This window comes from Chlorocebus sabaeus, chromosome 21 (assembly GCF_047675955.1).
Source record: "Chlorocebus sabaeus isolate Y175 chromosome 21, mChlSab1.0.hap1, whole genome shotgun sequence".
In the NCBI taxonomy this organism is placed as follows: Eukaryota; Metazoa; Chordata; class Mammalia; order Primates; family Cercopithecidae; genus Chlorocebus; species Chlorocebus sabaeus.
The window spans coordinates 32250778-32275488 of record NC_132924.1 but is presented as its reverse complement, the minus strand read 5'-3'; the positions used below and the strand labels follow the sequence as shown (position 1 = coordinate 32275488).

The 24711-nt window shown below is 42.8% G+C and overlaps 2 protein-coding genes and 1 pseudogene across 4 annotated transcripts in view; 2 read left to right on the top strand and 1 right to left on the bottom strand.

Moving 5' to 3' along the window:
* Nucleotides 1-24711, bottom strand: part of LOC103227371 (E3 ubiquitin-protein ligase ZNRF2-like) — a 170269-nt gene that overhangs the window by 33959 nt on the left and 111599 nt on the right. The window contains exon 1 of one of the 2 annotated variants that reach the window (XR_005242477.2): nt 15902-16001. The exons of the other annotated variant lie outside the window; for it this stretch is intronic. The gene's annotated coding sequence lies outside the window, so the exon portion shown is untranslated. Of the gene's footprint in view, nt 1-15901; nt 16002-24711 lie in introns of those variants that run through there. 2 annotated transcript variants of the gene reach the window in all.
* Nucleotides 3255-4280, top strand: LOC140709536 (general transcription factor 3C polypeptide 6 pseudogene; annotated as a pseudogene).
* On the top strand, nt 15191-19979 carry PRR15 (proline rich 15). Of its 2 annotated transcripts, none has more exons than XM_007981757.3 (2): nt 15191-16470; nt 18293-19979. In XM_007981757.3, the coding sequence occupies exon 2, from the start codon at nt 18433-18435 to the stop codon at nt 18820-18822; it is 390 nt and encodes a 129-aa protein (XP_007979948.1). In that variant the 5' UTR covers nt 15191-16470; nt 18293-18432; the 3' UTR covers nt 18823-19979. The 2 variants fall into 2 exon arrangements, with proteins under 2 accessions (XP_007979948.1, XP_007979944.1); XM_007981753.3 differs by having other exon boundaries at nt 18288-19979.

Here is a 24711-nt window from a genome sequence, read left to right as displayed (position 1 = left end):
TAAATATTCTACAGTAACTTTTAATGTTATGTTATTGGGAGTCAGGGAGGAACTGGCCCCAAACGACAATAATGACAGTGTTCTGTAAGACTTTCTACCATTACTTTCAAAAAGCACTTAGAATGGATTGATGTGTAGAATTTGTTCACATACTTTTCCCACACAGCCAATGAAAGACATTAGTCAAAGAGAAATGGACATTTACTGGTGCCTATTATGTGTCAGGTACTGTGCTAGGGACTTTAATAAATGCATTGTGTACTTTAATTCTGGCAACGACTCAGAAAAGTAGATGGTATCATACCCACTTTACAGATAACGAAACCAGAGCCTAAAGATATTAAGTAATTTTCCCAAAGCCACACAGCTAGTAATTCAAACCAACCATCAAGTCTTTTCACAAAAAAAAAGTATGTAATTACAATTCCTAGAGTTAATTTGAGCTTTGTTTTGAGTGCCCTATGACTCCACAGGGCTTAATACTTAAGCAGCCACATACGACTTAACATTATTTTCAATAAGAAACTTAGAAGACAATGATCTACTAGATTTTTAAAAATGCTACTATTTCTTTTGATGTAATAGCCTTCATACTAACAAATGTTTATTAATGTGGTGATTAACTAAATGCCAGCATAAGATTTAAATATCCATACGAGAAGAACACCATATCAGGGGCAGAGTAACACAAACCTAACCAATATAACTCCACCTCTTCTGGTCCTTTAACCGTAACCAAATTGCTTCAACTTTCACAGATAAAACTGTAGGACTGGTAGTTCCTATTTCTTATGGTAGCTCTGGCCATTAGAAGTGGGAAGCCCATCGTAAAAATTCAAAATGTGCTATTATAATAAAAGGTCTGTCAGTGCAGCCAAAGCAGCTCTTCTCCCTAGGTAAGCACAATTACACCAAATGCATGAGCCTGATGCTAAGTGAGAGTGCACAGTATGAGATTCACGTGTGGTAGCACTGAGCAAAGATGAGCTCCCAAAACTTGGCTGAGCCTCCCCTCACAGCCTGTGACTTAGGAAAGTAGCCATATTTTAAGGCCTGCCAACTATGTCCATCTGACATTGGCCTTGATACAAGTTAGGAAACCAAAAGATTCACTTCCTGCATCATGTTACCTTTCCATCAGATATCTACTTTCTACCTGTGCACCTGTGACGTAATGTGCTGACACATCGACAAACCACAAGAGAGAAAATAAGACCTGGCAAATGAAGCATAACCAAATCAGTGCTTTGAAAAGGGATATTAACAATAGCAGATAGCAGGTCAGCTTCTAAAGGAGTTAGGCTCCCCCAGCTTTGACCTGGAACCAGGTGATCATCTAGGGGACACTGCCTTGGAGGGTAACATGTGACTTCTACTCACATCAATGATTTTCTAACAAATAACAAAGTTGAATTATCTTCATTTTCTAAGAGAATGTGGACACATTGTGAAGTCTTATTCCAGGATTTCATGCCCTCCAAATCGTTCATTTATTCCCTAAGTGCAATATTTAAGAAAATCTCAGCAGCCATTCTCTGATATTTCATTATTCTGCCCCATCTGTATCCTATCACCCAACTTTATCTCCTTCAAAGGTATTACAATATAATATTCTTCCAATGTAGTAACAACAAAAACAAAAATGTATTAGATACTTTCATCTACCTGCTGTACTCACATTTCAGAATTAAAGAAAATCAAGCTATTATTACAAGTAACGACAAATAGGAATTGTATTTCTTTGCCATTTTTTTACATTTCCTTTTACAAGTCAGTAGTGTTATAATCAATGAAGCATTTGTTTGTAAGAATTCTATGGTAACTCATTCAACAATACTGAAAACCATTATTGCTGGGTGCCACACCAGGTGCTAAAGATTCATTAGTGAGATGTCTTAGCACTCATGGAGAAACACACAGCACAGTGATTAGTTAGGTCCCAGGACTCGGAAGCCAGTCTTTCTGGAGTCAAATGCTGGTGCTTTAAGCTTCCTAGCTGTGTGGCCTTAGGAACATAAAGTAAGTTCTTGATGTCTCAGTTTCCTCATCTATTATAATAATAGTGTCTGTTTCAGAAGGCTTTTAGGAACATTAAATGAGATAATATTTACATTATGTTTTATGTTTACAGTTTATCATGGAGCTGTACCTGATACATAGGAAACATCATGTAAATGATCATTAAAAATGAAACTCACTTTCTAGGGAGGGAGTCTCATAATAAACAAATAAATAAGAAAATTATAGTCAATGGGACAAACACCAAGCAAACCATTTACAATATGATTAAAACACACTCATTTCTGTCAGTGGCAGGCTAGGTTATTTGGATGAATTCTCCTGCTGAGAACAATTGGTCGCCAAAACAACTCCAGTTTTGACAGTCCCTGGAGCAAAAAGGACCAATTAAATCCAAGGTTAACCAAAAATAGATTAATAGGAGATTCTTCTAAATCAGGGTATGGGCAAACCAGAAGTAAACCATACCCATATCCACCCACAGGACTGCACGGACAGTTAAGTTACTTTGGCACAAAAAAGATCTGGATGTTGTAGGGGAGGGAGAAATGAACGGACTGATCCCTGGGAGGGTGTGACTATGGGCTAGCAGTGCTCCTACAGATCAGTTGTTTTGCCCAAGAAATCTCAAGCCACGAACTCAGTGTTCATGTCTGGTAACTCCCCTAACCTCTTGAAAATCCTTTCTAGAGTAAGTCACCTTTGTCTTAGGCCTTAAATTTTCCAACAGTAATTTTTAAAGTAGAATGAGGAACACACAGTAATATCTAAGAATATCAAGAAATGAAACCCTATGAGTGGAAACTGGCAGGAAAAAGAAAAACAGACCAAAGAAACACCTTCAAAGACTTCAGATTTTTGAATTATCAGCCAAAGATTATAAAATAACTGTGTTCAGTATGTTTAAAGTTTAAAAATACAAGTTTAAAAATATCTTCAAGGAATAGAAAAGTATAGTGTTCTAACATATTTGAAATAACACTAGATAGAACATTTAGAAAAGAAAAAGTTAAAATGTATAAATTAATGAAGGAATTTAACAGATGTTTAGTTGCAACAGAAGACAGAATTAATGAATTGTCACATAGATCAGAAAGAATTCTCTAGAATGCACCAGAGAAGGCAAAACATAAAAAAGAGTAGGTTAAGAAGCACGGTGGGGTAGACTGAGAAGGTGTAACAAATGTCTAATTGGGATTCCAGAAAAAGAAAAGAAAGAGGGCCAGGCTGGGTGGCTCACACCTGTAATCCCAGCACTCTGGGACACCAAGGCTAGCAGATCGCTTGGTCCCAGGAGATCAAGAACAGCCTGGGCAACATGGCAAAACCTGTCTCTACAAAAAGTACAAAAAATTAGCCAGGTTTGGCGCCTTATGCCTGTAGTCCCAGCTACTCAGAAGGCTGAGGTGGGAAGATCGCCTGAGCCCAGGAGGTTGAGGCTGCAGTGAGCTGTGATCGCGCCACTACACTCCAGCCTGGGTGAAGGAGTGAGACTCTGTCTCAAAAAAAAAAAAAAAAAAAGAATGGGGCGGAGAATATGTTTGAAGAGATAATAGTTGAAAATTTTCTAAAACTGAAATAAGAAGCCTATAATCCAGAGCTGTGGGACCATGGCAGTAGCAGAGGAACAGAATCCAGAGGATGGAGAAGAGGAGGAAGGAGGAGGGAGAACAGTTGGTTCTCATGGAATTGTCAGGAATTATTGATTCAGACTTTCTCTCGAAATGTGAAAATAAATGCAAAATTTTGAGAATTGACACCAAGAGGCCCTTTCTGCAAGTGGACAGCTATGTCTTGGCTGGGGAGTCTGAAGACACTCTTGGGACCTGTGTTATATTTGAAGAAAATGTTCAACATGTGGATAGAGAGGGCAAGGGGTACACAGGGCTAAAATACAAGTACCATACAGGGAAGAAGTCAGCATGACAAGAACTCTTCTGACAGAGAAGGAAGGAGGAGAAAACAGGTGGGGTGGAATGGCTGCAAATCAAGGATAAGGATTTCTCTTCCAGACCCAACATGATTTGTAGCTTTCTACATAAAAATGAAGATGAAGAAGTGATAGCTTTGGCTTCAGATAAACCTTTGGAACTGGAAGGAAGATTCAAATGAAAGACAGTTCAAACCTGAGTTGTGAATAGGAGAAGCCGCTGCACGTGGACACAGAGGACTCTGGTCCTCTTCATGACATCCCTTCTGAGACAGAAGTTTCTGTGTTTATAAAAACTCAAGATGCTGCCTTAGAAATCCCTCCTAGATGAAATGTTTCTCATAACTCATTATGAGCTTTCTAGTGTTCTTATATAAAAATAATCAGCTGTATAGCTTTCAGTTGTTCACTATTTTATTGTGTTTTGTTGACTATATACACATATCCAGTCACATCACAGCTTATTTTACCAGAATCACTCAGGACCAGACATGAATTGAATTTTTTTAAACTCAGCTTAAATGACTTTAGGGACAGTTCTCTGATGAGTCCTTTAAATTCAAGGTTTTACTAAGGTAAGTACATAAGTTTTCTATTGTGGCTGTTACAAATGACCACAAACTCTGGCTGAAAACAACAAAACATATCATCATAGTTTTGTAGGTCAGAAATCTGACACGGGTCTTAACTGAGCTGAATTCAAGATGCTGGCAGGACTGCATTCCTTTATGGAGGCTGGGGGCAGGGTAGGGGGCCATAAATCCATTTCCTTGTTTATTCAGTTGTGGCAGAATTCAGTTCTTTACAGTTGAAGAATCAAAGTCTTGTTTCCTTGCTGTCTGCCAGCGGAGGGCCATTTCTAGCTTCCAGAGGCTGCCCGCATTCCTTGGCTCATGGTCTCCTTTCCTTCAGAGCTAGCAACGGTGGGTCATGTCCCCTTTCCTGTTATTTCCTCATCATACCTCTCTCTGACCTACCCTTTTGTCTTCTATTCCACTTTTAAAGGTCCATTTGATTATCATTACATTGGGCCCACTTGAATAATTTCTCTATTTGAAGGTCTATAACCTTAATTTCATCTGCAAAGTCTCTTTTGCTGTGTAATTTAGCATATACAGGCATAAAACTAGGGGCTGCGGCATGGAAATCTTTTGGGAGACCATTTTTCAGTCTACTACAATATGTATTTTATCTAGAAACAGAAAAAGAATTTTGAAGTGCTTAAAGATAAAGCAATTCCTAAAATTCCAGCTGTCAATTCACTTTTTTCACTTAAGCAAGACTGCTGGAATTCAACTGTAATTGTGATTTCATTAGGGCAGTAACTTAAATCTATGATAATTTGTATTTTTTAAGTAAATTATTCACAAATATAGATACTTTGTTATAGGTTGAGCTGTATGAAATTGTCAATATTTGTTTGTATCTGACTACAAAAAAAAAAGCAATTTCACCTAGTTTAGCCTAGGTGAAATTAATAGTTAAAACACACCTCACATTAATCACATCTCACAATTGATGGAGATGTAACTACTTTAACGGGTTAGAGAACTAATGTTCTGGAGGAGGAATGTTTTTCTTCAAAAAGTCTTGTATTTAATTGGTACCTTGATAAAAAGCATTTTCAAATCATAAACACATATATATTCCCAGGTTTTATATGACTTTTTTAGTCTCAGCTTTTGTATTAGTCCATTCTCACACTACGAATAAAGACATAACCTGAGCCTGGATAATTTATAAAGAAAAAGAGGTGTAATGGATTCACAGTTCCACATGGCTGGGGAGGCCTCACAATATGGTGGAAGGTGAAGGAGGAACAAAGGCATATCTTACATGGCTGCAGGCAAGAGGCCATGTGTAGAGGAACTGCCCTTTATAAAACCATCAGATCTCATGAGGCTTATTCACAATCATAAGAAGAGCACAGGAAAAACCCACTGTATAATTCAATTACCTCCCACCAGGTCCCGCCCACAACAGGTGGGGATTATAGGAGATAAAATTCAAGATGAGATTTGGGTGAGGACACAGCCAAACCATATCAGCAATTTTTTTTTTTTTTTTTTTTTTTTTGAGACACGGTCTCACTGTGTCACCTAGGCTGGAGTGCAGTGATGCCATCATAGCTCACTGAAGCCTGGAACTCTTGGATTCAAGCAGTCTTCCTGCTTTAGCCTTTCGAGTCACTGGGAACTACAGGTGCATGCCATCATGCCAGCTAATTTTTTCTTCTTTTTTTTTTTTTTTTTTTTGTAGAGACAGGGGCTTACTATGTTGCCCAAGCTAGTCTTGAACTCCTGGCCCTAAGCAATCCTCCTACCTCAGCCTCCCAAAGCTCTGGGATTATAAGCTTGAGCCACTTTGCCCAGCCTAATGTCAGCATTTAATAAAAAGCTATTGTTCCCACCATATATATGTATAGGAGAGGCTGCTAACTGCCTGACTCAATTATCTGTTCTCCCTGTTTCTCTTTGTAACAGAATCCCAAAACTTATTCGGACTAGCAATGTGCCCACTTTCCCCATAGATTCATGTGGTCATATGACTAAGTTCTGGCCACTGACATGGAATTGGAAGTGTTGGGCCAGAGCCAGTGGCTCACACCTGTAATCGCAACAGTTTGTGAGGTCAAGATGAGCAAATCACTTGAGCTCAGAATTCAAGACCAGCTTAGGGAACATAGTGAAACCCTGTCTCTACAAAAAATACAAAAATTAGCCAGGCATAGTAGGGCACGCCTGTAGTTCCAGCTATTCTGGAGGCTAAGGTAGGAGGATTGTTTGAGCCTGGGAGGTTGAGGCTGCAGTGAGCTGTGATCACACCACTGCACTCCAGCCTGGGCAACAGAGTGAGACCCTGTCTCAAGAAAAAAATAAGAGGTGTTGAGTGATGCTTCCTGAAAGTTTTCTTAAACTTAAAGGCATAAGAGGAAGCAGGTAGACTCATCTTCTCTTTCTTCCTGCTAGAATATGGATGTAGTAACTAGAACTCCAGCAGGATTCTTGGACTTTAAAGCAACCTTGGAAATAAACCCCTGAGTGGCAGAGGAGCAGGACAGAAGATTGGGTTCGGATTATGCGAGACTGCCCTGGACGGCTCTGAATAAAGGGTTAACAAAGTCCTTTCTCTTCCCTGGTAAAATGACTTTGCCTTTCATCATTTCTCTGGAAGCCTATTAGGCAAGGTAATAATGGAATGTCAGCTGTGATACTAGGCAATACTGGATCATCTTTATGATTAAAGATGATCCCTTATTGGTAAACTGTATCCGGACCAAGAGGACTCTGACACGTACTATAAGTGCCCATTGCAAACCACGAGTTTTGAGATTCCTTAAGTGTAGTGTTCTTTATTGCAAAGATTCCTGGAAATTACAGTCATGGGCTATCTCAACAGGTATTAGTTCTCATGGAGCATGAAGCTTCTAAGCCAGGTGGCTTCTGCACCCACTGGATGATCTTGTTGCCTTATATTTGAGCTGACACTTGGCAGGCTGGAGTAAAGCCTCCTGCTGAAATAAGCCTCATGCTGCCATGTTGTTCTGTATCTTTCAAAGTTAAGTGAACAGGGTGCCAGATTGGATGCCACAAGGCTTATTGGGTCCTGTGAGTGTCAATGTCATTCTAAACCTGTGACTACTGCTGCTGCTCAGGCAGAAAAGACATTGCCACTGCTTACCTCTGGCCTTCTCTTATGTGAAAGAGAAATGACCTACTCTCTTAAGTCACACTTTAAAGTAGACCAGGTACAGTAGCTCATTTCTGTAATCCCAACACTTTGAGAGGCCAAAGTGGAAGGATTGCTTGAGGCCAGGAGTTCAAGACCAGCTGGGCAACACAGCAAGACACCTGTGTCTTTTTATTAAAGAAAGTATGAAGAAGTGGAAGATTCTTGAAATTTGTAATTTTGCAAAAGAAACTGATCTACACCATAATGTACTTCTACTTTAAATTGAAGAAGAAAATAAAGTCTTAAATTCTGAAGAGAAAAAAAAGCAGCATATAATCCCGAACAATATAAAAAGAAATCCATACTTAGACACATTACAGTGATACTAAAGAAAACCCAAGGCAAGGGGAAAAAATATCTTAATAGCAGCAGAGGGAAAGTACCAGTCACCTTCAAAAGATGGACAAATTAACAGCTGACCTCTCAGCAGAAATAATGTAAGCCTAAAGACAGTGAAATAATGCATATTCAATGTACTAAAAGGAAATAACTGCCAACCTAAAATTCTATACACAACAAAAATATCATACCAGAATTAGGATGAAATATCAGAAAACAGCTAAAAAGAGCTCACCACCAGCCCATCCTCACTTAAAGAAAATCTAAAGGATGTATTTCAGAGAGAAGTATTCTCAGATAGAAACTATGAGATTAAAAAAAAAAGATATTAAAAAAAAAGAAACTATGAGATACCAGAAGGAATAAACAGCAAAAATAGAATAAATGTAAACCCCTGAATAAAGAACAGCAATCTTCATTAAATAATTATGCTATGGAAGTATCATATGGTTTAGTTGGGGCTGAGGGGATTGTCAAGGAATGTTTCACTGAGGGTGGCAGAGGTCAGTGTGGCTGGAGGGGAAGAGAGGAATGAGGTGGGGCTGAAGAATTAGGTTATATAGGCCATATATAATTATATAGGACTTTATGAGTCACGTCAGTTATTATCCCACTTGCAAGGGGACACCCTTGTGGGGTTATAAGCAGGGAGATAAGGTTAAATGGTTACTCTGGGTACCATAAGATACAGGATGAAGCAGGGCAAAAGTGGATAGAGGGTTTCAAGTTAGGTTGTTGCGGTTGCAATTGAGAGAAGATGATAGTTTAGATTACAGAGCAGCAATGGAAATGGAGGGTGGTAGTTGGATGCAAGAAGCATTTAAGAAATAGAGTTGACAGGCTTTAGGACACACTGGATGTGAGACTCAGCAGAGGGAGAAACCAAGAAGGACACTGCTATAGACTGAACGGTTATGTCCACCCAAAATTCCTACGTTGAAACCCAATCCCCAATGCAATGGTATTTGGAGGCGAGGCCTTTGGGAGGAGATTAGATCATGAAAGCTGAGCCTTCATGAATGCGATTAGTATCCTTATAAAGGAGACCCCAAAGAGCTCCCTCACCCTTTTCACTTTGTGAAGACAAAGCAAGACAGCCATCTATGAATCAGAACATGGGTCTTCACCTGACACCAAATCTGGTGGTATCTTAATTCCCAGCCTCCAGAACTGTGGGAAACAAATTTCTGTTGTTGGTAAACCAGCCAGTGTTTGGTGTTTTGCTATAACAGCCCAAATGGACAAGACAGACACCTTAGTTTCTGGTTTGCATTACTGCCTAGATGTGGTACCAGTCACTTAGACCTGCAATAAGGGCACATAGCAGAAAAGGAGAAAGTGTTGGGACATCCTATTTTATACTTATTTAGCTTGATGTGCCTTTAAGACAGTCAAGCAGAAATGTCAAAGAACTACTTAAATACTTAGACCTGGAATTCAGAGAAGCTCAAGCTAAAGATACAAATTCAAGAGTCATCTTCACAGAAATAACACCTGAAGCCATGGGCATAGCAATGATGACCAGAAAAGGACTTAGGACTGAACCTCAAGAACTCTAACATCCTGAAGTGTTGAGAAGCTTGAGCTCTGGAGTCAGGCTGCCTGATTTTGAATCCTGGCACTACTAACCACAGGCTGTTTTGCCCTCTCTGAGTACCACTGACATCCTCTGTAAAATAGCTGGTGGTTGCTAGGAGGATTATATGAGATAATACATGGAGAGCATGTACCATGGTATCTGTCTCATGGTAACAGCTCCAAAGCTTAGCTTTATTCATAATATGACAGGAAAGGAGAGGATAGACTGGGAAAGGAGACAAAGCAGCAGGCAGAGAGAAAAAGAAGAAAAGACAGAACAGTGAATGTTTTCAGGAAGAGCCAGCAGTGTTGATGTTATAGATGGGTCAAAAAGATGAGGACTGATAAATGTCCTATAAGCCCAGGGACCCTAGATAAACCATGTTGGAGGGAGAGGCGTGCAGATGCCATATTGGAGTTAGGGTGAGAAAATGGAGACAATAAGTGTAGAAGACACATCTGGGAGTTGAACTAACAAAGGGAGAACAAAAATATCAATAGGTTCCTATGGAGAAGGGTCAAGGAGGTCTGTTACTCTAAGAAAGAGGCACCAACAGATATCTCCCAATGCTTCTCTGTGGAACAGCTGACTTGGCAGATAGTGAGTTCCTCATTCCCAGCACTGATCACAGACACCGGATGACCATTTGTTAAGATGGGTGAACAGGGAGGCTGATGACTTGGAGACCTATGATTCAGGGAAAGGGCTCGTGAGACACAGGGACTAGGAGTGGGGTCAGAAAGAGTCAGCTGGTGTTGAACTGCCGAGAAAGGTGGCATTGGGCGAATAAATCAGCCCTGCTTAGGTCAAGTAGCACTCAGGGAAAATGTGTAGAACTGAAATAATTAGTAATGTTTTGTGACTATCATTTTTGAACCTCTAGATGTGCATTTGTGTTAACCTGACAAGGTACAGGATGAGATGCTATAAAAAGTGGATTCCAATTTCATGCATGGGTAAAATCCCCACTCTCTAAATCCATGACACTGATGCATATAAACAGAAAGAAAAAAAGAAATCATAAACTACTCATACATTGATGACTATAAAGGAAAAGGACAGGAGAGATACATGCCTAATTTCCAAAAGATGGAGGAGTCCACAGAAGAAAGGAATGAAGAAAGGCAGGGAAAGGAAAAAACGAAGAGTAAACATGAAAATAAGTCGCAAAAAGCTCAAAAGGAATAACACCAAAACATTAACCAGGGTCATCCTGGAATGAAAAGAACACAGGTGATTCCTATTTTCTTCATTTTGATTAGCTAGATTTCTATATTTCTTTAAATTTCTCATCTTGTTTTTCTCTTTGCCTAGTTCCCAATACAGATGCTTAAAAGGCCGATAATACATTTCTCAACCTACCATTCAATGCCAGATTTGCTAGGATAGCAGATGCCGTGTTAACCTGTAAAAATCTGATTTTAATTGCTAGTGCAATGCTTGCCCTCTAATAATTCATTCTCTATTGTCTTTGAGTATAAGTATTTATTGCACTTAAAGGTTCGATTTATTTTTTTTAAAGAAGCAATTTTTTTTTTTTTTTTTTTTTTTTTTTTGAGACAGAGTTTTGCTCTGTTGCCCAGGCTGGAGTGCTATGGTGCTATCTTGGCTCACCACAACCTCTGCCTCCCAGGTTCAAGTGATTCTCCTGCCTCAGCCTCCCAAGTAGCTGGGATTACAGGTATGCACCACCACACCCAGCTAGTTTTGTATTTTTAGTAGAGATAGGATTTCTCCATGCTGGTCAGGCTGGTCCTGAACTTCCGACCTCAGGTGATCTGCCTGCCTCGGCCTCCCAAAGTGCTGGGATTACAGGCATGAGCCACCACGCCCTGTGCTAATTTTTTAAAAGAAAAACAAAAAATGTGTCCTTACCCAAATCATCAACACATTTTTGAAAAATGACAAGATAAATTAAGAAATGTAAGCTTTGGGGGCCGGGCGCGGTGGCTCAAGCCTGTAATCCCAGCACTTTGGGAGGCCGAGACGGGCGGATCACGAGGTCAGGAGATCGAGACCATCCTGGCTAACACGGTGAAACCCCGTCTCTACTAAAAAATACAAAAACTAGCCGGGCGAGGTGGTGGGCGCCTGTAGTCCCAGCTACTTGGGAGGCTGAGGCAGGAGAATGGCGTAAACCCGGGAGGCGGAGCTTGCAGTGAGCTGAAATCCGGCCACTGCACTCCAGCCCGGGCGACAGAGCAAGACTCCGTCTCAAAAAAAAAAAAAAAAAAAAAAAAAAAGAAATGTAAGCTTTGTCCAGTTAAAGCATGTCAATATTATAACATTAAAAGTCATCTGCTATTAACTAAATAGATGAGTCAACTTTTAAATGCATCTATCATGCAAGATGTCTAGCTTACAAATATGGAGCTGTAGGGACAGACCATGTCCTCCTTATAGAACCAAACAATATGATTCCTGGATCAATAGTTACAGAACACAACTATATTTGTAATACTAACGGGGTGTGTGTGTGTGTGTGTGTGTATGTGTGTGTGTTGGTGGGAGAGATTAAAACAGTTCTAGATGCAAAAATGGAGAAAAATAAGTCTTAATTGTTTAACGCTGTCTTTAAAAGTCAAATTACATTGATATCGCAGATAATCTGATTAACTTCACCTGTTGGTCTTACCGCCCGTTTACTCATCCATGCACTACACATGCATTTATCTACTCATTCCCTTAACTCAAAATTTTACAGATGCATTCTCTGCCTTTAAAAACTTGCCCATCACTTTAACATTTCACTAAATCCTCCTTCTGGGAAGAACTTTTCATATTAGTCCAAAAAAATGTGACAATATTACCTTTTTTCCCTTTTGGACACTATCATCTCTTCCTCTAACTAGAATAGTCCCTACCAAGTAGGAATGGGTTTGGCGCAAGACACAGAAAACTGTGTTTAAATCTGTGGTTAAATCACAGGGATATGTACGATCTCACTGAACTAAAAGTCCAAAGGTAGGTGGTTCCAGGGTTCCTTCGGGGAATGGATGGTGTAATCGAGGACCCAGACACTTCCACACTCCCATGCCATCATCCTTAGCATGGCGTCTCCTATTCCTATGCCTGCTGCCTCACTGGCTGCTGCCACACCAGGTGTCACATCCTCATGCTGTGCTTAAATGCAAGCATCAAGGGTGTGGCAAAAGATGTTCTCTCAGAAGGTTCTGTCCTTTATCTGGAGAAAAAGCATTTCCAGAAGTCTTCCTTACAGCCCCATAGGCCAAAACTGAATCACATGGCCACTCCTAGTCACAGGAAAGGCTGTGAAAGTATTTCCCTTCTCAGCTTCTAGTCAAACTCAATCTCCTTATTTGTAGGACTTAAATGAAAGTGCACTGTTGATTCTATCTCCAACATTCCTATTGCATCTGCGTAATTACCTTCATCCCCACCACTTCAACTCCCACCACTGTACTACAGGCTTCAGAATATCCACCTGAAGCCTCCCAGCAGTTCTTAGCTGGTTTCCTGATTGCCCCATTTTGTCCCCTGTACCATCCACCTATTTTATTTTATTTTATTTTATTTTATTTTATTTTATTTTATTTTTTTGAGAGAGTCTTTCTCTGTTGCCCAGGCTGGAGTGCAGTGGTGCAATCGTAGCTCACTGTAGCCTGGAATTCCTGGGCCCAAGTGATCCTCCCACCTCACCACAAGCAGCTGTGACTACAGGCTCATACCACAACACCTAGCTAATTTCTTCTATTTTTTGCAGAGATGGGGGTTTCACCATGTTTCCCAGGCGGGTCTCAAATACCTGGGCTCAAGCAATCCTCCCACTTCGGCCTCCCAAAGTGCTGGGATTACAAATGTGAGCTACTGCGCCTGGCCCATTCTTTTTTGAGATAGAGTCTAGCTCTGTCACCAGGCTGGAATGTAGTGGTGCGATCTCGGCTCACTGCAACCTTCACCTCCCGGGTTCAAGCGATTCTCCTGCCTCAGCCTCCCGAGTAGCTGGGACTACAGAAGGACGCCACCACACCTGGCTAATTTTTGTATTTTTAGTAGAGACGGGGTTTAACCATGTTGGCTAGAATGGTCTCGATTTCTTGACCTCGTGATCCACCCGCCTAGGCCTCCCAAAGTGCTGGGATTACAGGCGTGAGCCACCGCGCCCAGCCCCATTCATTCCTTATACACCGTGGCACCACATTTAACTGCGAATCTTATCATGTTCTTCCTCTTTAGTGGATTGTGGTCCTGAATGGTCTGGTCACACCCACCTCTCCAGCTTCAGCTCCCTCTCCTTACTCAGATCACACGCGCCTGCTCTTTGCCTCTCAAGAAACCTCAATTTCCTCACACCTCCAAGTTGTTGCACATGCTATTTCCTCCATCTGAAATGCTCACCCATTCTGCATCTCAGCTAATCTCTCCTCAGTTTTCACATCTCTCCTTGAATGTCCTCCCTGTACACAAGGGTTATTTGTAAGATGTTGTTACTAAGTTCAAAATTGCTGAATATAAATGAGGGAGGGCATGTAAAATAATCATTGATTTTGTTAATTTCAGCAGTTAGTAGAGGTTCGTTTATTACTAAAATGTTGGCCCTTTTGTTCAAATCACACTTGAGGAGCCATCTGGCAGAACTTATTTTCTTTTCCTAGTTTTTTTATTCTTTCACCCATATGCTCAACAAACAATGTAAAAACCCAGCTCCATAGCTTCCTAGTGGTGATGACTCCTCAGACAAGGGCATTCCTCCATGATTCAATTTCATCTGTAAAGTAATGGCACTATGATGACTTATCCCATTCTCCCCTCAAAGTTCTGCCTTTGTTCAATCCTGGTGCTGTGATTGAATGTTTATGTTCTAAAACTAATCCCAAGAAACATATAAAAATGTATGACTTCCAAATACCCCGTGCTGTGCATATCATAAAAAATTCAAAGAATCCCAAACTAAAAAGTAAATAATATATTCATATTTTTACCTTTCACAAATTGAAATACTATAAAAATTTTTTCTACTAATTCTATATTGCAAATTATTTGAGTATTGGAGTTAGGCAGTATGTCTTTCACTATTTCTTTCTTCTTTTTTTTTTTTTTTCAGAGTCTCACTGTCACCCAGGCTGGAGTGCAGTGGCAGGATCTCGACTCACTGCAACCTCTACCTCCCAGGTTCAAGTGATTCTCGTGCCTCAGCCTCCCCAATAGCTGGGAATACAGGTGTGCACCACTACACCGCCTTTTTTTTTTTTTTTTTTTTAAAGTAGAGACAGGGTTTTGTCATGTTGGCCAGGCTGGTCTCAAACTCCTGGCCTCATGTGATCCACCTGCCTTGGCCTCCAAAGCGCTAGGGTTACAGGCTTGAGCCATCTTGCCCGGCTGTCTTTCACTGCTTTTATACTGCAAAAAGTTTTCACAACAAAGATGCTCAGTTGCTGCACACCCAGTCCTTCAGAGGAGTTATGCTTGTATATGAGCTCAAGGAACATCAAAATAGTTTTTTGAAAGAGAAGAACATCCTGGAAGATGAAGCAAGCTGCACCTCTGCCTTCATTAGTGAAAATGCCCTGTGCCAATATCTTTATGTCAAACGAATAAGAAGTACTGTTATGTGACCAGGAGTGCAATCCCCTGGTTCACTTCCTGCAGTGGCTCAGGGCTGGATTACACTGCCCTCGTGGGGTGGCTGTCCATGGACTTCCAGGCCTGAAAGAAGGAAATTCACATCCTCACTGAGTCGTGTTAAGAGTTCCAGACGGGCAGGTTGCGGTGGGTAAGACTGTGAAAGCTAGAGTCAGGCCCCCTGGGTTCCAATCCTGCTCTGCCAGGTACCAGACAGGCAACCCTGAGCAACCATTTTCCCGTGTTAGGGTTTCCTCGCCCGGTCGAGTGAGAATAATAATAATAATGATAATAATACCACCTACCTCCTAGGGCTGCTGTGAGAAATAAATGACTTAATTCACAGAAAGAGCCTGCAATGTCGCCTGGCTGGCACACAGCGGACTTGTTAATAACTTTACAGCCTTTCAACTAAGAGCGCCTGAAACACGCGAACATTTTGCTCGGGTGTGGATTCGCTCCCGTGAATTACAAAACTTGGGATCCCGGGACCTGGAAAGCAAGGGGGAAAATAAACCGGGAAGGGGCCAAGGGAGAGCTGCTGCGGCAATTTTCACCCAGCCGAGCCCACCTACGGCCTCGGCCTCAGGTCTCCGCCGTTTCTTCTCAAGGAGTCGGTCGGGGGAGCGGCGCTGCACAGCTTTTCTCCAATCAAACACCTCAAGACTGGCGCCTGATCCAATCTCCTCCCCTGGAGGGCGGGAACGCGAAGTTCCTACCTGCACCTGTGGCAGCGGTGACCGCCTCCTGGTTTATTTTCTTTTCTCCCCCAGCTGCCCCAGCCTTCTGGTTTCCCAAATCACTTGGCAAATAACCAGCAGGTGGGCAGATGTCTTTTCTGCGTTCCTACGGACACGCAGGCAAGTTCGATGCGCCAGAGTGAACAGCCAGGGTCCCATCTCTCAGCCGGCTCCCGGGCGGTGCTAGCAGGGAAGAGGGACGCGCGGGCGAATGAAACACTACTAGACCGGAAAACCGGCCTGGACCTTCACCCCGGGCAGTGAGTCTGGCAGCCCCTCGCCGCCGCCCCCTCCGACCTGAACAGACTGCGCTGCGAGCCCCGGGCTTCCGCCGCAGCGCACAGAAATTGGAGGTGCCCGAGGAGACCAGCAGCAGCACCTGATTTAGCTGGGCTGCGGGAATTCCGACCTGTACACTTTCCAGAAGCCTGACCTCTCCAAGTCTGCGCCCAGGGACTCGAGCTTCCAGGTTGATCCAAGCGCGCCCCCTCCGTGCTGTCGGCCGCGTTCACCGCGCGGGGCCTCCGGGTCCTGTGAAGCCCGAGCAGGTGAGCGACTGGGGGTGGTTCGGCGTCCGCCGAGAGAGAGCCTGACGCTGGGGGTCACCCTGGGGTGCTGCCTGGTACCTCCCAGGTACCCGCCTCCCGGCGCCCTAAGAGAGGCTGAAAACCACGGACGCTCCAGAACTCCGTTTTCTGTGCTTTTGCGTAATTTGCCATCTTTTCCTTGCGCAATTCGTACAAAGCCCTTCCGTGCTCACAAAGTTGATAATTGTGAAGAAGAAATTGTAGGTTAGAGGAGAGAAAGCAGCATCAGGACACCTTACCACTACTGTTAGTAAATGACTTGGGGGTAGGGGTTGCTTTTCCGATCTGCAAAGTAGGAGTGAATGGGATGTTGCAGACGCAGTTACTAATTGTGCCTGAGGGCGTGGGTGCCTTTTGTACTGAAAGAACTTTTGGCCGTTTTTTCTTGTATTGTTTTCAAGTCGCTGCCCGAGTGTGTCCTCAGGGCATCCTGGGGAGGAGCTGGTGCAGCGGTTTCGGGGCGCAGCCGAGGCCGCCCCGCCGCCTCCCGTAGGCGATCAGACTTCCTCTCCCTGGCGGTTCCGGGAGGAGAACCTCCTACAACAAACACCGCCGAAGTTTCCCTCTCCAGCGCGTTCGCCAATCCCAGGAGCGCCCGGCGCGTGGGCTGGGAAGGAGCCGAGCGGAAACCTGGAAGTGAGCCGCGGCGCAGGCGAATCCTGCGCGTTGCTGGTGGCAGCGCCCAAGAGACCCCGCACAGAAAGTGGGCTGAGAGTCTTGCTTGCTGTACCGGCACCTAAGTGCTCAGAAGCGGCCTTTCGCTTCGCAGAGGCGGGCGGGGGGGGTGGTCTTAGAAGCTTGGGGAAGAAGCACGTTGTTTCGGAGTTCCTGGTTGCGTTCTTTCTCCTTGGGAGGAGGGAATTGCACAAGGAAAAGAAGAGAAACCTTTACTTTGTAACTGGAATTCTCCCGAGTTGAGCTGCGTCGTACAGACTCGGTGCATATTTTAATACAAAACTAAGGGAAGAGGCCATTTGATACCGCTTGGCTTCATCTCAACCGTCAGCCGGGGGTGACTTCAAAAAGACGCAAGATTGGGCTCTGGGGAATAAAAGGAAGAATTAGGATGGCGGTTTTCAAGGGAAGTTAAGTCTAGACATGCTTCTTTGAAAGTCACAAGGCAGAAGTGGTCAAAAGCAGAATTTAAAAGAACCAAAACAAAAATATCATAAGCTTGTCCTTCTCTCCTGCTGGGATATAAATTCTCCTAAGTATCTCATCGAAAAGGCTCCTGGGACGAAAGTCGACGGGAGCAGATCTTGCAGGGAAATTTGACTGTTTGACCATGGACTAATTAATACCGTTCACCTGTAGAGAGGATGCACTTGGTTCCCAGCGCCCTCCTCCCAGGTGCTCATCCAAAGGGAGGCCGCCCTGGGCCGGATGGGTCACTTTGGGCATCCATCTACAGTCAAGCAGTGTGGACAGGGCAGGTCATTTTCCTTCTCGAGACAGATTGATCCAGAGGGCTGGGTACGTCCCCTGGGTCCCCCGTGCACGCTGACCACTGCACTGCACTTCCCCTGAAGGCAAGGCAAAGGTTGAAGCCAAAGAGTTCAAGGCTCAGCCTGGAGACCAGATGATGGTGCCCTGAAAGACACTTCCGCCAGCACCCTACGGGGCGCAGTGGCGTCTAACTCTAATGTGGGCTACTTGGCTACGGGATTGGGTTTCTCCACCCTAGCCGAGCCGGTGCCAGACAGCACAAGGGAGAGGAAATGGGACGGGGGCACATGACTTCAACCAACGCAGTAACCAAGTTTTGTTTTCTTCCCCAGCACAGGCCGCTGCCTCAGCATCCACCCCGCAGCCCACGTGTGGCAAGCCGGGGAAGGGGTGGAGTGAACGGCCGGAGACCACGTGGAGGGAGGGGCCGCCTTGGCCCTTCCTTCTGGGTGCCGGGAGCCCCTAGGCCCTCCGGCCATGGCCGACAGCGGCAGTGCGGGCAGCTCGGGCCCCTGGTGGAAATCGCTCACGAACAGCAGAAAGAAAAGCAAGGAAGCTGCAGTGGGGGTGCAGCCTCCCGCCCAGCCCGCTCCGGGGGAGCCCATGCCACCTGCGCCGCCCAGCCCGGACTGCACCAGCAGCTCCAGGGAGAATCAGCACCCCAATCTCCTCGGGGGCGCCGGCGAACCCCCCAAACCAGACAAGTTATATGGGGACAAATCCGGCAGCAGCCGCCGCAATTTGAAGATCTCGCGCTCCGGCCGCTTTAAGGAGAAGAGGAAAGTGCGCGCCACGCTGCTCCCGGAGGCGGGCAGGTCCCCGGAGGAGGCGGGCTTCCCTGGCGACCCCCACGAGGACAAGCAATAGCCCCAGTAGCCTTCACGCTCCAAGACTGTCTACCCAGCACCACCCCAAGCCCCCAGTTCCAAATCCGAGACTTCAGGCCCGCCCCCTTACGTGTCGTCTCATTCCACCAAATTCAGAATATTTACACAATGCCTTCATGATTTTATTTTTCTGGAAATTGAAGTGTCAATTGGGTTCTCAATATTTCATGACTCCAAGGACGCATTAAATATTTATTTGTGGTAAGAGAAGATACGTGCCGCGGAGGAGGGTGGCATAATTTTTTTCAAAAAGCTATTCTGGGACCCTGGCCCCCTGGCTCCTGTCACAGCTCAGCCTGAACTCTGTAGCCTCTCAAATGAAGATGGCTGTTATTTAGGACTCTGTGGAAAGCAAATCACAGTGCTGTTTTTAATGCCTGAGAAATGCACTTTAGGGGTACCTCCGTAGATGTATACCTTAAGTGAAGGAGTGGGGGAGGAAGAAGCATTCTTAAGTAGAAGCATTTTAAGGTAAGGCAGGATTGCTTTTAATGTTAAACTACAAAACTGTACTGCCTATTTTAGTGTGGACTATTAAAACCCTTGCACTGTAAGACTTAAGGTGACTTTTGTATTTTTTCCATTCCAAGACTGAAACCCATCATACTTAAAAGCAGGCATGCAAAGTCCGAGGTGAGAGTTAATCATTTGCCACACAACATAACAGTGATTATTGGAAAGCTGCAGGGAAGGGAACATTTCTGGAAACCAGTGACACCCGGACTGGAACCTGTTAGCCAGATATCCCTATTTATAAGCCAAATTCAAGGAAGGGAGAGAGGTACCAATTCATTATTCCTAAATTCAGTGCATTTTCATAGACTATAGTAAGTTACGATACTAGTAATACATCCCTTTCAGTATCCATTGTTAAACTTACGATTGTCTAAAATTAAAAACAAGGCCAGGTGCGGTGGCTCACGCCTGTAATCCCAACACTTTGGGAGGTCTAGGCAGGTGGATCAACTGAGGTCAGGAGTTCAAGACCAGCCTGACCAACAAGGTGAAACCCTGTTGCTACTAAAAATACAAAAATTAGCCAGGCATGGTGGCAGGCACCTGTAGTCCCAGCTACTTGGGAGGCTGAGACAGGAGAATTGCTTGAACCTGGGAGGTGGAGGTTGCAGTGAGTTGAGATCGTGCCACTGCACTCCAGCCTGGGCAACTGAGCGAGACTCCATCTCAAAAAAAAAAAAAAAAAAGAACTGAACTCTGTGCAGCTAAAGAGGTGGGGGCTTTTCCCCTACCCCTTTGCTTTAAAAGCTTATTTCTTTAAAGTATGCATTTATCTAGTTTCAGACCCTTTAGATCTACCAACCTGAAGATTCTTAACAAAAATCTGTTTGCTTTTATTATGAACTTCAAGAAGAAGAGTAAACGAATACCATTTGCTTTGAGAAAATTACAAGAGAGTTATTGTAGTCGTTAAGAGGCACTGGGATCTTTTCCCACCACAATGCAGTTCATTTATAAACACCCAGAAATGCATGGCAGGGAAATTATATTGATCAAAGTGTATATCTTTGTAGATAATAACAAGCAGGAACTTAATTATAGCTTCTCGATTTTTATATGTAGACAAGCTATTTTTTTGTTTCTCCCAAATTAGTAATTTATAAAGTAGCAAAACATGTCAATTGCTCAAAGAAATTAAAGAAATTTGGTGAAGATGGCTGAAATGAATTTAAATTAATGAATCAAGCTTCGGTACCAGCAGAATAATAGAGCTAATTTTGATACATGAGTTTCCACATACCAAAGGCCTTACACTAAAGGAAAGTGTTTATCTAGAAGTTATGAGCATCTTAAATTAAAAGAGAAAGTATGTAAGAGGGCTTTTTTAAGCATGAAAAGACATTTTCATTGTATACTTAAAACTGGAAAGTATGTGACCAAAATCTCATCCAGGTGGGCTTCCTGGATGAGGAAGACTATATTCAGCTTAAATGGGCCTACCATCTCTAGATTCAGAAAAAGAAGAGGGAATTGAGACTTGGCATGAAAAAGGAATTCATGATAAGGGACAGGATTGTGGGTTGGCAGAGCAATGGGAGTGAATATAGGAAATGTTGTCAAATAAGGCTTTGGAAAATGCTCAAAAAGTATTTTAATTTCACTCTGGAGAAAGTAATCAAAATTAGAGTAGGTAACTACCCAAAATGTTCTCTCCCTGCTTCAGGAAGACCGATAGATCAGGACTCTACCTATTTATAAAATTAAGTCTGCAATTACATAAGTTTAAAATCCTATACTAACCCTTTCATCCAGTTTTATTGTTTTAAAGAACTTTTTTCTTTAAAATTACCGTAGATGAACAAAACATTGGCAAGTTTCAAGGTTCTGTGTCTCATTTTGGATCCCATCCAAATCTACAATTGCTGCAGATATTCAATAGCAGACATAGAGTAGAGCAATAGAACTTATTACCGTATTAACATAACATCTTCACCCCACTGTTCTGAGAGAATTTTAAACCATGCTAATGCAGTTATGACAGTGAATGCAATTCACAATCTGCCACTGAGGTTTGTAATTACATCGTTTTAAAGCAGTCCTAAATTATGCAGTGGGAGGAATACACTGATTTAATCCCAACTTAGTGAAATCAGAAACCAAGCAAAATTGGTGGGATAGAAAGATCATAAGGAAGATGAGAGAATATCAGCCTTGATATGTCTTGCTGGGATTTATGTGCTTTATAGATGTTTAATTACATTCCAATAATATATACAGATTTAAATGTTTTAAACCTTGAGATAATTTATAGTAAAAAAAAAAATGTTAAATTTGCAGTCAGACTTTTCTTTAAATTATCTTACAAATGAAATTTCACTCACAAATTTGGAAGCCATTTCAGAAATTTTAACACTGTGCTTCCAAAGATACGGGAAAAAAAGGAAAAAAAACTCTAGCAGTGTATTTGCTAAATACTTTTGTAACCACTATAATTATACACAAAGGGTAGTTTTTGCCCCAGTGACTCTCCTTGCAAAATCGGTGGCTGGGCAGTGACTCATATTACAGGTCACCTGAACGTCTCTTTGTGTGTGTACTTCTATTGTTCAGCACATTCTGACTTGCATTTCAAAAGCACAAACCCGATTTTACATATGCAATTAGGATGTTCTGCTTTAGTATAACACCTGGAAATATTTTGCTGCTTTGAAACATTATGTGAACTCAGCAATTCTAGTCCTGCCAAGTCCTTAGAAGGGAAATAGAAACCTAATGAGGATTGACTAAAAGCTTTGTCAAAAATAGTGCTTTTCCCGGGATGCACAGAAGAATATTTGGGTGCTTTGAAAGCAGCAAATACTAAAAATGAGCAGACAGAATTTCAAAGGAAAGGTAAACTTGAAAGAAATAAGTGAAAGGACACTTATATCCAGTGACCCCAAGAGATCTTTTATGAAAAAAGAAAGAATATTCTTTTTCCCCAGCTGAGAAGTGTCAATCAGACTAGAAACAAGCACATAAAAAGCTAGCATGATATAGTAAGAAAGATGGATTTCTTCAAGTCTGTTTTATTTTTAGAGGGTTTCATTATAACAGAAATGTGGGAGATTGTTTGTTGAGATAAATTCATGTTTACCTCCATGACAAGTAAAAAGTGGGACCAGAGATATTTTATACATTTGGATGTCAACATACAAATACCATAGTCTAAGGCTGGGTGTGATGGCTCACACCTGTAATCTCAGCACTTTGGGAAGCTAAGGTGGGAGAATTGTTTAAGCCCCAGAGGTCGTGTCTGCAGTGAGCCGAGATTGCGCCACTCCATTCCAGCCTGTGCGACAGAGCAAGACCCTGTCTCAAAAATAAAAAGCAAAACAAAACAAAAAATAAATATCGTAGACTAGAAACAAGTGTGGAACCCACAGCAAAGTTTGTCACCGATGGGCTGGCTGTCTCATTGAAGGATGTTTCTTCTTACCTGTTCTTTGTACTCCCTGACCCCATTCTTACCTTGCCCCCAAGCCATTGCACATGCATTCCCATGAGTCCCAGGGACACAGAAGAGGGGCTGCTAGGAGGCCCATGGGCCTCCCCAGACTCCTGCAGGCACAGTGTGTTGCCAATCACTTTGTTAGAAGAAGACCATGCAGATTTGCAACATGGGATGAACAGTGTTCATGGTGAGAAGATGACCACTAAGCAGATAGGATGTAAGGAAACTATCGGACCTTGCCTTAGAAGAAGACAGTTGACCATTTATTTAGAAATGGCAATAGCTGTCAACCATGATAAATAAGATGGACAGTGGAATAAAAGCAGTCCTTCTGGGAATTCAAAGCAAGGAAATCAGCTGTGCTTTCAAACAAAATTGTACTACAGATGATGAAATGATAGACCCATAATTATCATGTCAAAGTTGTTGGCATAATCTTCTACAATAATAAGGTCCATGAATGGAGTGTCTTTATTTCTGAGGTGTGGAACAAGACTGTTTACACAGGAGATAAAAATTTATGGCCCTAAAATCAGCAAGGTTCAGTTTAAAGAAACTGAAGATCCCTAACCCTAAGAAGAACCAGATACTGATTCACCTGCTGGTTGAGTAGGGATTATGGGACCAATGCTGGACCTCCATGTGACATTTAAGAAGACATTTTCCTGTGGCTTGGCGCAGTGGCTCACACCTGTAATCCCAGTAATTTGGGAGGCCGAGGCAGGTGGATCACCTGAGGTCAGGAGTTCGAGACCAGCCTGGTTAACATGGTAAAACCCCGTCTCTACTAATAATATAAAAATTAGTTGGGCATGGTGGCGCACACCTGTAATCCCAGTTCCTCAGGAGGCCGAGGCAGGAGAATTGCTTGAACCCAGGAAATGGAGGTTGCAGTGAGCCAAGATCGCACCATTGCACTCCAGCCTGGGCAACCAGAGCGACACTCTGTCTCAAAAAAAGAAAAAAAAAAAAAAAAAAAGGAAGAAGGAATTTTCCTTGAGTTATAAATATACTGAATTAGGCATTTCTTTCTAGCAGCCAGTCAGTAAGCATACCCCTTGATTGATACCTCACAAGGATAGCAGCAGAAAACTGCAGTTTTCAAGACACCTGAATATAGTCCTCTTTCTGACTTGCTCTTAGGTAAATCTTAGGTGATAGGGGTGTTAGTCTACTCTTGTGTAAAACTGGGGAATTAGTTTATATTCCTGCTCTAAAACTCTGGTTTAGTATTCTCCTATTCTGTGCAACTTGTTGTAAAAGTAAACCCATAAAATGTTCATTGTTTACTTTGGGAAAAAAAAGGCACCAGCTGTCCAGTACTGATTGTTAGGTGGGGTGATGGGAGGGAAGGCTGAGAAGTATAAACTGCATTATGGATGCCACCACCACTGTACTGTCATTTGGCCTAATTATTGGGGTAATCCTGCTATCTAGGAACACAAAGCCTCATTCTTCATTTTCAGGATCAAATTGTGGAAGAGATATCTTATTATAGTCGATTGGCATCAAAAAGTGTGCTTTCATGTCTATTACTTCATTTGTTCCACATAACTAGCTCTTCAGGGTCCAAAATTCTGTCAACCAACCTGATTGTCTACTCTGTTTAAACTCATTTTTTCCATTCCCGTTGATGTCCTAGGTCAGGAATTCATTCCCTCCAGGCACAGGGGCCTGAAGACAACTGTTTCTTCACTCTTCTCCATACTCTGTTCGAAATCCTGCAGGATAAGGTCAAACCCCTTCACCATGTCCAGCTATTCCACATGACAGACAACCCCTGATGCATGGTTGTGCCTTGCCATGTCTGCAAACATCTGTCAATCCTGTTGCCTCTATTGGGCATGTTCTTTCCCCACCACCTGCCTAGCAAATCCTCAATCAGCCTTCAAGACTCAAGAAGCTCTTTCTATTTAACTG